The sequence below is a fragment of the Diceros bicornis genome, chromosome 8 (genome assembly GCF_020826845.1).
Source record: "Diceros bicornis minor isolate mBicDic1 chromosome 8, mDicBic1.mat.cur, whole genome shotgun sequence".
Lineage (NCBI taxonomy): Eukaryota > Metazoa > Chordata > Mammalia > Perissodactyla > Rhinocerotidae > Diceros > Diceros bicornis.
Window position 1 is genome coordinate 57,291,104 of NC_080747.1, and position 12,506 is coordinate 57,303,609.

The 12,506-nt window shown below is 39.5% G+C and overlaps 1 protein-coding gene across 2 annotated transcripts; it reads right to left on the reverse strand.

Moving 5' to 3' along the window:
- Positions 1–422: 422 nt before the first annotated feature.
- GRSF1 (G-rich RNA sequence binding factor 1) lies at positions 423–12,032 on the reverse strand. 2 transcript variants are annotated; one of them, XM_058547234.1, is made up of 10 exons: positions 11,638–12,032; positions 8,994–9,156; positions 7,769–7,924; positions 7,227–7,370; positions 6,429–6,564; positions 4,326–4,510; positions 3,412–3,533; positions 2,110–2,245; positions 1,684–1,759; positions 423–701 (listed from the first exon to the last, which is right to left on the reverse strand). In XM_058547234.1, the coding sequence occupies exons 1-9, from the start codon at positions 11,980–11,982 to the stop codon at positions 1,710–1,712; spliced, it is 1,437 nt and encodes a 478-aa protein (XP_058403217.1). In that variant the 5' UTR covers positions 11,983–12,032; the 3' UTR covers positions 423–701; positions 1,684–1,709. The 2 variants fall into 2 exon arrangements, with proteins under 2 accessions (XP_058403217.1, XP_058403218.1); XM_058547235.1 differs by lacking the exon at positions 11,638–12,032 and adding an exon at positions 11,352–11,398.
- Between the last annotated feature and the right edge of the window lie 474 nt (positions 12,033–12,506).

Here is a 12,506-nt window from a genome sequence, read left to right on the forward strand (position 1 = left end):
ACTAAAATTCCCTCAAGTATACAGGAACTAGGTGTTAATGCCTTTAGCACAAGGCTTGGAAAGGCAAAACATTTCTAAAGACATAAAACTGCCAAATTGTTGTCATCGACACTCGCTACCCTGTGGTATTTATTTTTTGTTTTGATTCTTTTTTAATTCCTACTCCTATCTAAGTAATCAAAGACACCTAAAATTAAAACTATTCTGCCAAACCATAATGGTTTAAAGGTCTGAAACCTTTCCTTGCTTTGGTGAGTATTTGGTTAAAATAAATCAGTTTTTATTTCATGAGAAGTTTTACATCAGAGCTCTCAATTCATAGGCAAAAGACAAAAGCTCAAACGGATCATTTTTAAAATGGGAGAAAGATTTTAACGGACAGTGCTAAATAAAAACACGTAGTCTTTACAATGGGTAACATATCCTATATGAAAACATACTGTTTAATCAAATAAAATAAAGACCAGATTTTTAAATCAGATCCTAGACAGTTTAAACAAAAATTTAAATTTGTGGTTTTATTTCATAATCCCAAACTGAATCTTTCCTTTTTCTTTCTAAACAGTCCACTATGGAATTTCTCTTATAACCGATTAAGCCCAAACTCCAAAATCCTTTTTCTAGCAGTTGCTGCTAAAAAACTGGAACTTTATATCCCATGTCCAAGAAAGGTGTGCAAATGAAATGCTTCTTGCTTCGTCCTGAAAACAAAACGAAAAATGTTGCACATTTACTCAAAAGCACTGCACATATTCCCATACCACTTAAAATTACAAAATCAGTGATTTTTTTCTTTCTGATTTAGTACAAGTTATCTGACAAATCAATTAAGTTAAAGTGAAGAAAATTAAATAGTTAAGCATTAGTGTTTGCAGCCTAGTAGGAAGATAGATTTTCAGAGTTGAGCACAGAATATATTTTCATAGATTTTAGCTAGTATAAATATTTAACATCACAAGATTGTAGGACTTTATATCCAAAAATAGCCTATGACAACTATAGTAAAGAAATGCCCCATGTGTTTTCAAGAAATCATTACAGTTAAATGTCTCAAAGGAATGCACCACTACATGCAGAAAAATGATTACAGTACATTAAAAGATTTTAGGGAGGGAAAAAGACACCACATGACATTTAGTCAAGGGAAAGGACACCAAGATATATTTAGATTTGTCACAGGTAAGTTAACTCTATGAAATCATGTACTTCCTAGGACAACCGTTCTCATAACACCATTTCAGGAAAAGAAACAGCAGTACATTCAGTGTATATATTGATGATATGCCCTGGTTTCAAATCTATTATCCTAAACATCTTAATATCTTAGAACTGAGGAAATGTGTTTAAACTTTATGGGAAGAAAAGCTAATGCGAGGCACATTTTTAGTGTATTACAATTTATAGCTACAAAAAGGTGAAAAACTATTTTTAGGCACACAGCACGATGCATGTTGGGAATGAAGCCAAAAGATTCTATATGGGAAAAAGACTCAAAGGCACTATACAATCATAACACATTCTATTTCCCAGGAGAATTTCATTCCTTATACTGATGCTTCAATTATCACGATCAGTTTGATCTTTATTAAAAAGAGAATGGTTTCCACCATATTACAAATTAGTGAGTTAATGATTAATTTATCAATTGAAAATAATTTCCACAACTGAACCTTTTAAATTTACCTTATCATCTGGAGTCCCTGGAAGTCTTATTTTCCTTTTGGACACGAATTCAGAAACAATTCAATATACCTATGGTCTGAGAATGACAAAAAAAAAGATACACTTTAAAAAGATGAAAAGGCAGAAATAATATTGTAGCCATTTTTCTGGTAGTTCAGATAGAAACTCAAATTCTTTGCCCATTCCTTTCCCTAATTAAAAACAAACAAACAATCCTACCTAACTCTGGAGAGAAATATTCAGGATAACTAGCAAATAAATGCTTTTCATTATAATATAGTGTTTTGTCCTTTTTACATTTAATAGTATTAATAGAGTACAATTTTCCCATGGAAAAATTCTAGGCAAACTCTAAAAGAGAGAAAGGCATTTGTAAGCAAAGATAAGACATCAAAAATGACAACGAAAACCATGGGCAGCACTTACGAACATGGGACCGATCCTTGAGCATGGCTGCAACAGCATCCTCATGGGTATCGAAGTGCACATCAGCTTCTCCAGTGGCCTTCCCACTGGAACTGTATTCCATGGTGATTCTAACAGGCTTCAGTGGAGCAAAAAACTAAACAACGAACAAAGGAAGCCAAAAGAAACAGAATGGTACTAGGCCCAATTTCTAGAAACCTGGTGCTTCTGCATTTTTCTTTTAGACTTTGATTCATACATCTGATAAATCTGTTTTTAGGGAATCTCTTTAAGCAACAAAGTAGTTACACATCTATCATCTTTTCTGGCTTTTCTGATTTTCTTAGAACTCAGAGTTACATTTCAAATATCTGTTCACAGAGAACTTAAACTATAAATACTATACCAATAGTTCTCAAACATTTCTTTATACCAACAAGGACCACTTTTATTATTTCTCCCACACACATCCTTCTCTGTTTCTAAAGACTATCACATACACTTCATTTCTTAATAATTCATTTTTAAATAATTCATTTTTATCATTTTTTAATCAGACATGTACCTGATAATCAGTTTCTTATAAGCACTACATAGAGCTACCACACTGAGTAGTCATCATTCCAAACCAAAACAACACAATGTAATGCTTTAATGAGACTGTGCAACCTTCATTTGGGTAAAAATATGATTCCTATTAGGCTTTTTGAAATAACGAAGACAATTCTGAGGCCCCACTACCTACTGAAGACTCTAGGCTTGCATCTACCTTAAGTATATATCCTCAAGTTCATGAAGTCAATAACGGCTTTGTTGTTTTATCTTTTCATTTCATATAGTATCTATTTTAAAATAAAAATATCCTTAAAATTCTTTTTTCTCAAAAATTACAGAATCCTGATGCAAGAAGGCTACAAGGTCTAATGAAAGCTCTGGGCATTTAGGAGTTCTGGATTCTTGAAGCATATAACCACTCTGTGACAAACTCCCTCTGAGTCTCAGTTTCCTCAACTCAAAAATGAATGGGCTGAACCAATTCAGAGAACAACCAAACTTTCTACTTTGACTACTAAACCCACACCATGTCATTTTGCATCTATAAAATCCTCTTATCCATTATACATTTGACCTCAAAATGTAATAAAATCCACTTTTAGCTAAAGAAAATAAAACAAGCCACTACAACCATGGAGATGCCATCTTACTGTCCAAAGATGCTCCAGAAATACTGTATTTTCTTCTCTACCTTCCCCCAATTAATAGAAGTTCAACGTTAGAACTTTTGTTCAAACCTATTGAGATTGGTATCTTACTGCCACACACGTTTATAATATCTTGGGCATTGGCTTGGAAAGGCAATCCTCTCATGTGGACAAAATGTAGTGAAGACGTAGTTCCAAAATCAACAGTCTCTGGAAGCTTTTCTGACATCTCCTTAGGCAATTCTGAGAAGCGGAACAAAAAGTGCTGTCAAGAACATAAAAGCTTCAAGAGTTATTAACAGCTTATAATTAGGTATGACATACATGTCAAAATCCTCAATTCCTCTTGAAACAGTAAGGAAGAAGGGTTTTAATTTTAAAAGTCAAAATGATCTGAAATTTCTGCCACTTAACAAATATCACCTGAACACCCATAAGGATTTAGTGCCTCAAACCATTACGAGATTACAAAAGAATATATCTTTCTGTAAAAACAGAGAAAAGGAAAAATAATTATGAACAAAAAAAATAAAGGCAAGAGAAATTTTCTGGGTTAAAGGCACTAAAAAAAAAGAATAAATATGGTAACAAGATAATCCCAGGGCACCAGTTCAAAAAGGATTTTTCAAACTTCAAAGATTCCAAATGTTGCTTTGGGATTAGGAATCGAAGGAATACTTAAATACAGAGGCAAACAAAACTCCTTACTTTAGTCAACATTCCTACTCTCTACCCACATCTTTTCCCACCTTAGTTTAAATGCTGACATTTTACTTCCTTTATATTTGTGCCACCTATCTTTTGATATAGAATCTACAAAAATGATTAAATAAAAAAAACCCTTACAAAATAATTAAGCCCTTCTGCATATATTCAAAGTACATACTACACTCAAAGACATACGAAATCTTTAAGTCAATTCCCTTGTCTTACAATGTTTCAATTTCATATGATATGGTCATAAAAAAATATTTTAACAAATATGAAAACATACAAGATAGACCCGATGATTCTCAACAAGAGGCAGGTCCTTACCTAGTTCCTTTTCACTTTCAAAAGCTGTCATGGGCTGAATATCCTCATTTACTTCGTGTTCTTCAAAGACCATTTCTGGCTCAGTTATATACTTAGCAGTAGGAGAAGATGCAATTTTTTTCCCCTTGTGAGAACCAACATGTGTTCGCACTTCATTCCTTCTGCTTGGAAATATCTCTATATATCTATGTCAAAGCAAAGGTGAACAGGCACAAATGGTGCAAAGTAACTTTATATTGAACTCATTTAAAATAAAACATGCATATATAATATTTCCAACCACTTATGAAACACAGGTGTCCAAAGATAACAGGTGGGGGAAAAAGTAAGAATGGATATAGATATTACCCATGAAAAAGTACTCTCAACAGAACAGGTCACTGATTTAATCTCTTCCTCACCCCAAGATAATCGTTAACGATATTTTCTACCCTGTTTTGCTTCATAAGGACAACTAAGCTAAGGTTAATTGTGTGTATGAAAAGAATTAACCTGGCAAGAAGGGTTCTGTTTTGTTTTTTACAGTTGGTTAACAATCTCTTGAAGCCTCAATTCAATTCTGTGAAAATTAACCATATCTGTATAAAATATTAAAAGTCACAGTATATGAGGAGCTAACTCCCCCAGAACTTTGCTAAGAGGCTAATGAGAATTCATTAACTAAATGTCAATTCTGACTTGCTATCTGCTTGGCAGTGGGACTATTTATTAAATCCAAGCTTCTGGAACCAGTTTTCTTTTTCTTTTTTTTTTTTTTTATAATTTTATTTATTTATTTTTTTCCCCCAAAGCCCCAGCAGATACTTGTTATGTCATAGTTGCACATCCTTCTAGTTGCTGTATGTGGGACGTGGCCTCAGCATGGCCGGAGAAGTGGTGCGTCGGTGCGCGCCCGGGATCCGAACCGGGTCCGCCAGCAGCAGAGCACGCGCACTTAACTGCTAAGCCACGGGGCTGGCCCTCAGTTTTCTTTTTCTCAACACTGCTTTTCCAAATTAGGCTGTTGAGGTTGCACTGTAAAAATTTGTATTTACAGACCTATAAAGATTAGATGGGCACCACTTCTTAATTTATTGAAGATGTGCACACTGCTTCAACGCCCCACATAAAAACATAACACTGATGTGTTCCAAGATACATTATAAGAAAATATGAAGAGTGTTGAAAGAAAATGGGGAAAGGGGAGTGCTCTGCATATACACTTTTCATCAAAAAAAATTTAATAAAGACCTTTGAACTAATTCTATAAGTAGATCCTGAAATAAAATGGCTTTGGGATGACTTTTTGTTTATTTTAAACTTTAAAGGAATCGAGTAAAAAGGCCAGAAAGCAGCAAAACAGTAACTTAAAAGTGACACTTGAGTACTCCACTCCTCCAAAGTTAAAGTTAAAACACAAATGAACCCACCCACCTCTATGTGCATCCTCATGGGATGTGATATGCAATACACAGCATCACCTATAAAGTATCCATATAAAATGTTAACCTGAACCAATTCAAGACTTTAGCTCTACCTTCCAGTTTTCAGGAAATAATAGAGGATACAAAGCAACAAGTTAAATGACACTATGAGGAAGTAAGTAATAAGATAAACACAGAACATGAGACACTGTACAGGACAACTGACCCAATTCCTTCACAAGTGAATTGCATGTAAAAAGGAGGAGGGAATAAAAAAATAAAGGAGAGGACTTTCTCTAATTTAAGAGAACTGGAGACATAACAATCAAATGCAATGTGTGGACCATCTCTAGATTCTGGTACCCAAAAAAAAAAAAAACTGTAAAAAGACATTTTTGGTATAATTGGGAAAAAGTGATTTTGGAGTGGCATTAGATAATAAATTATTGCTAATTTTGTTAGATGTGATAATATTGGGATCATGGAACAAAATGTTTTTTAAAGATGCATAGTGAGAAAACAGATGCAGCAAATATAACAAATGTTAATAATTTGTTAATCTAAGTGATGGGCATTTGACAGCTCAAACTATTCTACTTTTCTGTGTTTAGATAATTTTACGTACAGTCATATTACAGTGTATTCATTAAAATGACCCAATGCCTGATACTTCCGCATCCTTAGTATCTGTTTCACTCACCGGTTACCGATCTCTTCCCTGTGTTTCAACAGGGCTTGGTTGGCCATTTCTGGTTCTTCAAACTGCACATAGGCTTCTCCTGTTTTTCTTCTCCCTCTGTAGTCCATGACAAAAGTAATGTCTACTATATTCAGTCCTAGGATACCAAAAAATTATTATAAATTAGTGCTGCTAACAGGAGCTTTTTTATCCTTAAAATTAACACATTCACTTACATACTAGTAATTTTTTTTATTTCTTTAGTAAAATTTGGGAGCTGTTTTGCCAGTCTGAAAGCTGGATACATGCCTGACGAGAACAAAATTATTATGCAGCCAAAAGCTAATAACACCTACACATCTATATTTCCAGAATGTTTAGAATCCAAGCAGTCCATCTAAAACACACAACTCTCTCTTTTTTTGCCATTAATTATATAGTAGGGGAAACAGAGACTTAGACTAACATCGCTACTAATGGTGCATATTTTACAGCTAAGAATTAGATGATAATGCTTTTCAATCATATAACTGCTATTGTCTTAGACAAATACAGCCACTCTCATGAGAGGATATCTTCCTCAACAGTAAAATAAACCCACATGAAATCATTCTGAAATCTGACATCCCCCAAAGATCAGTATGATAGGTCAAAACATTTATATAATCCATAATATTGGAAATCCGAGCGACAAGTTCTCCCCTAAAGAACCTAACGTAACTACATGTAGTTACCTAGGAAAAGCGTCACCTAAGATATAGAAGACAACAATGGAGAAAAAAAATATGAGGCCCCAAACATGGTATAACTGAAAAGCACCTTCAAAGAAGTCTACAATGTCTTTCTCATTGCAACTATAAGGAAGGCCTCTCAAACGGACCACGCCATCGTTTACCACAGGTGAAGATTTGACCTGCAGGCTCTTCATTAAGGCATCCACATCTTCATTATTTATCTCATATACTACAAAGAAAAAGCACAAAAGATATGCAAAACTTACAGAACAAACAAGCCATTTTTACAAAAAATCACACTTGGGTTATCCAAGAATTTAAAAACTAGCATATTTAATCCTTATGTACTTTTCTGCAGAAAATAACGAAAGACATTTATTGAACATTTACTATGTGCCAGGTGTAACTCACTTAAACATCACAACTTGTGAGGTAAACTTGGTCAACAGCCTCATTTTATAGATAAGAAACTGAGATTATCTCTGTGCTTCATTTTCACACCCTGTAAAAGGGTGTATTCATAATATCTAACTACTTCACTACTGTTAAGGATCAAATGAAACTGCCTTGGAAAGTATAAAAGTCTAATGTAATGATCCGGAAAAGCCAGACAGTGCCTTCACATACCTTCCACGTACCGCTGCCCCATGTACATGCGGTGCTTTTCTAAGGCTTTTTGCACATCCTGCTCTGACTCCATTTCAATTAAGGCATCACCTCTTCGCTTCCCATCTCTATTTAAGAGGAAGTGTATTCCATTCTCACCATTGCGGATTCTGCAGTCTAAAAGTATGTGAGTAAAATCAATTAAAACCAGAAATCAAACTTTTAGCTCAATTATACAAGTCACTAGAACGCAATCTTCCAACAACAAAGCAGGAACCAAAATGCCTGTCATGTTCCTTACACAAGCCCCCATCAGTTGAAGCCATCCAAACACTAACAAGGTGGTAGTCTCTAAAATGTTCCACGTGAAAAACAGAAGCAAACCTTAGCACATAAGCTTATGATCTCCTGATCATTAAATGGCAAATCAAACTAGACAACACAAAATGTATTATATCCTTCCCGATGCTTCTACAGTTTCAAATCACTTGAGGAATTTAAATATGGTTAGGTTTATGCATAAGTATCTTTTGTTACAATCATAACCATAAGAAATCTAAAATATCGCCTATAAGAATAATTTTGCTACCATAATTTAACTTTTCCCCCTTTTCATTACCAAGGAAAGGCATCCCTATAGTGCATACTTCTTATAATGGGAGCAAGCTGAAGACATAAGTGGCTTTATAAAATGCTTGACCCATACAATGTTATGCACGCTAAGGTACTTAATACATTTTTACATCGTATTACAACATTTAAGGTAGCATCTTCTAAAAGCCTCTTAAGAGGAAAATTAAAAATCAAAGCCAGATACAGAAACTTAAAAACTAACCACAGATATGTAAACCTTCCAAACATGTTAAGGGAGCTATACTACTTGATATCAAGTGATCTTGTATTCTAAATGTATGTATTCATAAAGAGCTACTCTTAGCCTATATTCTCACTAACATATTTCCACTAACAAGTTTGGCTTTTTGATACGTACATATCGAAACTTCAGAGAAACTGCTTTCATACCATGTAGTTTTAACGTTAATTTTTTTGTTGCATTCAAAGTCTTTAAACCAGGTATATATCACAAATGGTACACATGGTGCACTTGGTATGCACAGGTAACCAGCAAGAATAAGACAATTCCCAAGCATCAAATAAGATGTCTACAGCATGGCTTAACTTGGAGTTTGTGGTACTACCTTCTACTCAGACAAAATTACATATTTAAAACATACATAAACTATACCTGAGAAAAAGTGAAGCACATCTTCTACAGTGCACGACCACGGTAAACCTTGAGCTCGAATGAGATAAACATCATCCACATCCACTTCCTGCCCTAACTTGGACGGAGCCACTTCATACTCAGGGAGAGGTGGAAGGTCTTCCAGGTAGGTCGTTTTAGACTCCTTCCAAGAGAAATGAAGACAGTAAAAATATCTCTTTGACGACCTACTTAGAAAATGTTTATTTCTACAAAGTAACACTCTGGATGTTATTCTTAGGGGAAGTTACTATTTCAGAGGCAAGAAGTAAATTTCACAAACCTAACTCACCCTGTTTTGGCTTAAACTGTACATCCCAAAGCAACAAGCAGGTATATCCTAAAAGTTTGGCAGGACATAAATTTAATTCAGGGCTTGTTTTTAAATCCATCAGTCCCAAATTACACCTAATAATAGTTTTTTAGTTAAGGCAAGACAAGAGAGGTCCCTTCAATTTGACAAATATGTGAGTGTCTCCTAATTAGAGTGGGCCATATTAGGCCCTCATCTCAAAAAGCTTAACCATCTGGACTAAGACAAGCATACAAGACAAGATGCTTTAAGTGCTATAATTAAGATACAAGCTAGTATAGGAATTCAAAACAGAGCACTAACAGAAGAATTAAGACATGATATGAGATGGGCCTTGAAGTAAGGCTAGAATTCTGACATCAATATATAAAGGACAGGGCATTCCAGTTTGAGAGGTGAGGGGAAGAAGCAGCGTGAACAAAAGCCCATTTGCAAAACAGCAATAATCCCATTTGGCTAAACTGTAGGGTAAAATTAGGAGCCAAAGAAGATGAGCTGGCAAAGGGAACTCCGTACCGCACAGCAGAGGGACTTGAGAGTTAAGCTCAGTGTGTGTCCTTAACCTGGCAGGCAAAGGGGAGTTAATAAAAGACATTTAGGAGTGGGTAAATCAACAAGACAGCAGGAAGCTAGGAAAGATTCATCCATTAACTGGTTATGTCAGCCCAACTGCATAAGGGAAAGATCATAAAAGGCAATAGCAGCAACGTGAGGTAATAGGATCCTGAGACATACCTAAAAAACTCTATTTTACAAGACTAAGCAAAAACTGGATTTTAATAAGATTCCAACAAGCGCTACAACCATAACCAGGGAAGACAACTCACGTTTTAAGACTTGCACTCTGCTGGGCTAAGGAAAGAGATTTCTTTGTACCATCCCACTATCTACCTGAAGACCTATGTCTAATTTCAAGGAGTCAATGATAAATATAAACCTCTAGCAGAGGTCTAATACATATTTAATCAGAACGCAACAAGCACTACAATTATCAACATGGGAAGCCAACTCAGGCTTTAAATCAAGTGGCTTGCACTCCACTGGGCTAAAGAGAGAGAGACTTCACTCCTTTGTATGTTCCCATCATTTTCATGAAGACTCACATGGAATTTTAGAGATTCGATGATAAACGTAAGCACAGTGTGTAACACTAGTAGAGGCTCAACAGATACCATCATAATCAATTTCAGAGAAAAAAAATATTCAAGAAAAGAGAGTAGCCCCCTCGCAAACACTTATTAGAGATAGTTTGTGTTTTTAATAAAAACAACACTCCTCATTTTCCCAGAATTCCATAAGCCCCACAAGCTTTTACAGCAAAGGGCAGCAGAAAGTATTGGGCCAGGATTCAAATCAATTAGCTCGGCCACTGGCAGAGAGCAGCCATACTGATTAGCCTCCTAGGTTCCTTAAATTCAAGGAGAAACAAAAATTGAATTAAGATAAATATGACCCAAGGCATCAGGAGTCGGGTGGTCAAAGAGTGTGCTGACATTTCCCAGATGCCACGTAACAAGCAGAAAAGAAAGCTTCCTACTAGGCACAAAATATTCGCAATCTGATTCTTAAAGCACACACTGACTTAAAAAAAAAAAAACAATACTAGGCCCACTCCCGGGTCCCCCAATCTTGGCCTCAGCCCTAGACGCCCCCTCCCCCAACATCACAGTCTCCAAACGTCTTCCCGGTCGACAGCGACCTATGGTCCTAAAGGACCTTTTGTCAGAGGAAGCGGAGGTGCAGAGGTGACCTTCAGTAAACTGGGGCAGCCCGCCTTTCCCCAGGGACACGACGTAGAGCGGAGCGCTGGGGACGAGCCTCCGTCCCCACAAGCCCAGCCCACGCAACTGTGTGCGTGCACCTTCCCATCCACCGGCCGCGAGGCGCGCCAGGCCGCCCAGGCCTAGTGCTCTGGCTGCACGGAAACTCCCCACCATCCGCGGGGTCGGGCCTCCCAACTTCACAACCAGCGGGCGGAGAGCGACAGGGATGAGGGGGGGTGGTGTCAGCAGCCTCACAAAACCTACCATGGGCCGGCGGGAAACAAGGCCTCAACATTCACCCCCAGCCACACTTACACTGCCCAACCGACCAGAGACTCGACAGGAGAACAAAACAAGGAGCAAACCCGAGAGCTGGGAGAGCGTCCCTTGTTGCGGGGCCCAATAGCAGGACTGGGCGGGCGGGGGCGGGTGTGCGGCGCGTGCCGCGGATCCCCGGGCGCGCACGCGAGGCGCAGGCGGAGGGGCGCGGGGGCGCGTGCGCGTGGCCGCGGCAGGGTCCCGCGCGCGGCTCCTCGCGGCGCCCACGTACCTGGCTGTAGCCCCGCGCCGGGCCGGCGGCCGCCGCCAGCGACTGCGGCAACAGAGGGGCGCGCAGGGCCGGGTAAGAGGCGGCGGCCGCGGCAGCGGCGGAGGTGGCTGCGGGGGGAGGCCCCGCCAGTCTCCCGGCGGGCGCAAGCCCGGTCTGGAGGCCCCGCGTCTGAGAGGCGGCGGCCCCGAGCAGCAGCAGCAGGCGGCGACGGCCCGAGACGCCCGAGGGGAAGGAGCCGGCGGCCGAGCAGAGGGGCAGGCAGGCGGCACCGGTGCGCCGGCAGCTGCTGCAGTTGCAGCCGCAGCCCCGGAGCAGCGCCCCGATCACCCAGCGCGTCCCGGCCATGGACTCCGGAGGCGGCGCAGGGCCTGGAGGCGGCTGCTGCTGCAGCGCGAGCGGAGAGGAAGTGGAATCCAGGGCCGGGGAGGGGGTGCTGGGCACATGCGCCGGCGACACTGGGGGCGGTGGTGAGTCGGGAGGAGGCGGAGGAGAGCGCGCTGCTCCGCCCGGTCTCCACCCTCGGGGCGGGGCTGCCTGCGGCCCGGGAGGGGCGGCGCGGCCCGGTCCGACCTCCCGGTGTTCTTGCCCTAGCTGGAAACTGAGGCCCGGAGAGGACGAGGCGAGGGCCTTCCCGCTCTACGGGGGAGATCTGGAACGCCGGTCTACTGACGCCCCGCACCGTCCCCCGAAACGCGGGACGGGAGGGGCAGAGGGGCTGTTTCCGGAAGGAATTGTGATACTCTGGTTATAAAGAGATTGGGATAATATCGGGGGAGGTTTAGTACCCCGCAAGCTTGAAATATGTGCAGTTTGTTTTAAAATGAAATATATGGGCACTTAGTATATGCTGATAGTGTGTAGGACAAAGA

Coding starts and splice junctions, on each gene's coding strand:
- GRSF1 (XM_058547234.1), bottom strand. CDS start 11,982: ATGGCCGGGACGCGCTGGGTGATCGGGGCGCTGCTCCGGGGCTGCGGC. Junction 9,157..11,637: donor CGGCGCGGGGCTACAGCCAG/GTACGTGGGCGC, acceptor TTCTCTTGGAAG/GAGTCTAAAACGACCTACCT. Junction 7,925..8,993: donor TGTGCTTCACTTTTTCTCAG/GTATAGTTTATG, acceptor ACATACTTTTAG/ACTGCAGAATCCGCAATGGT.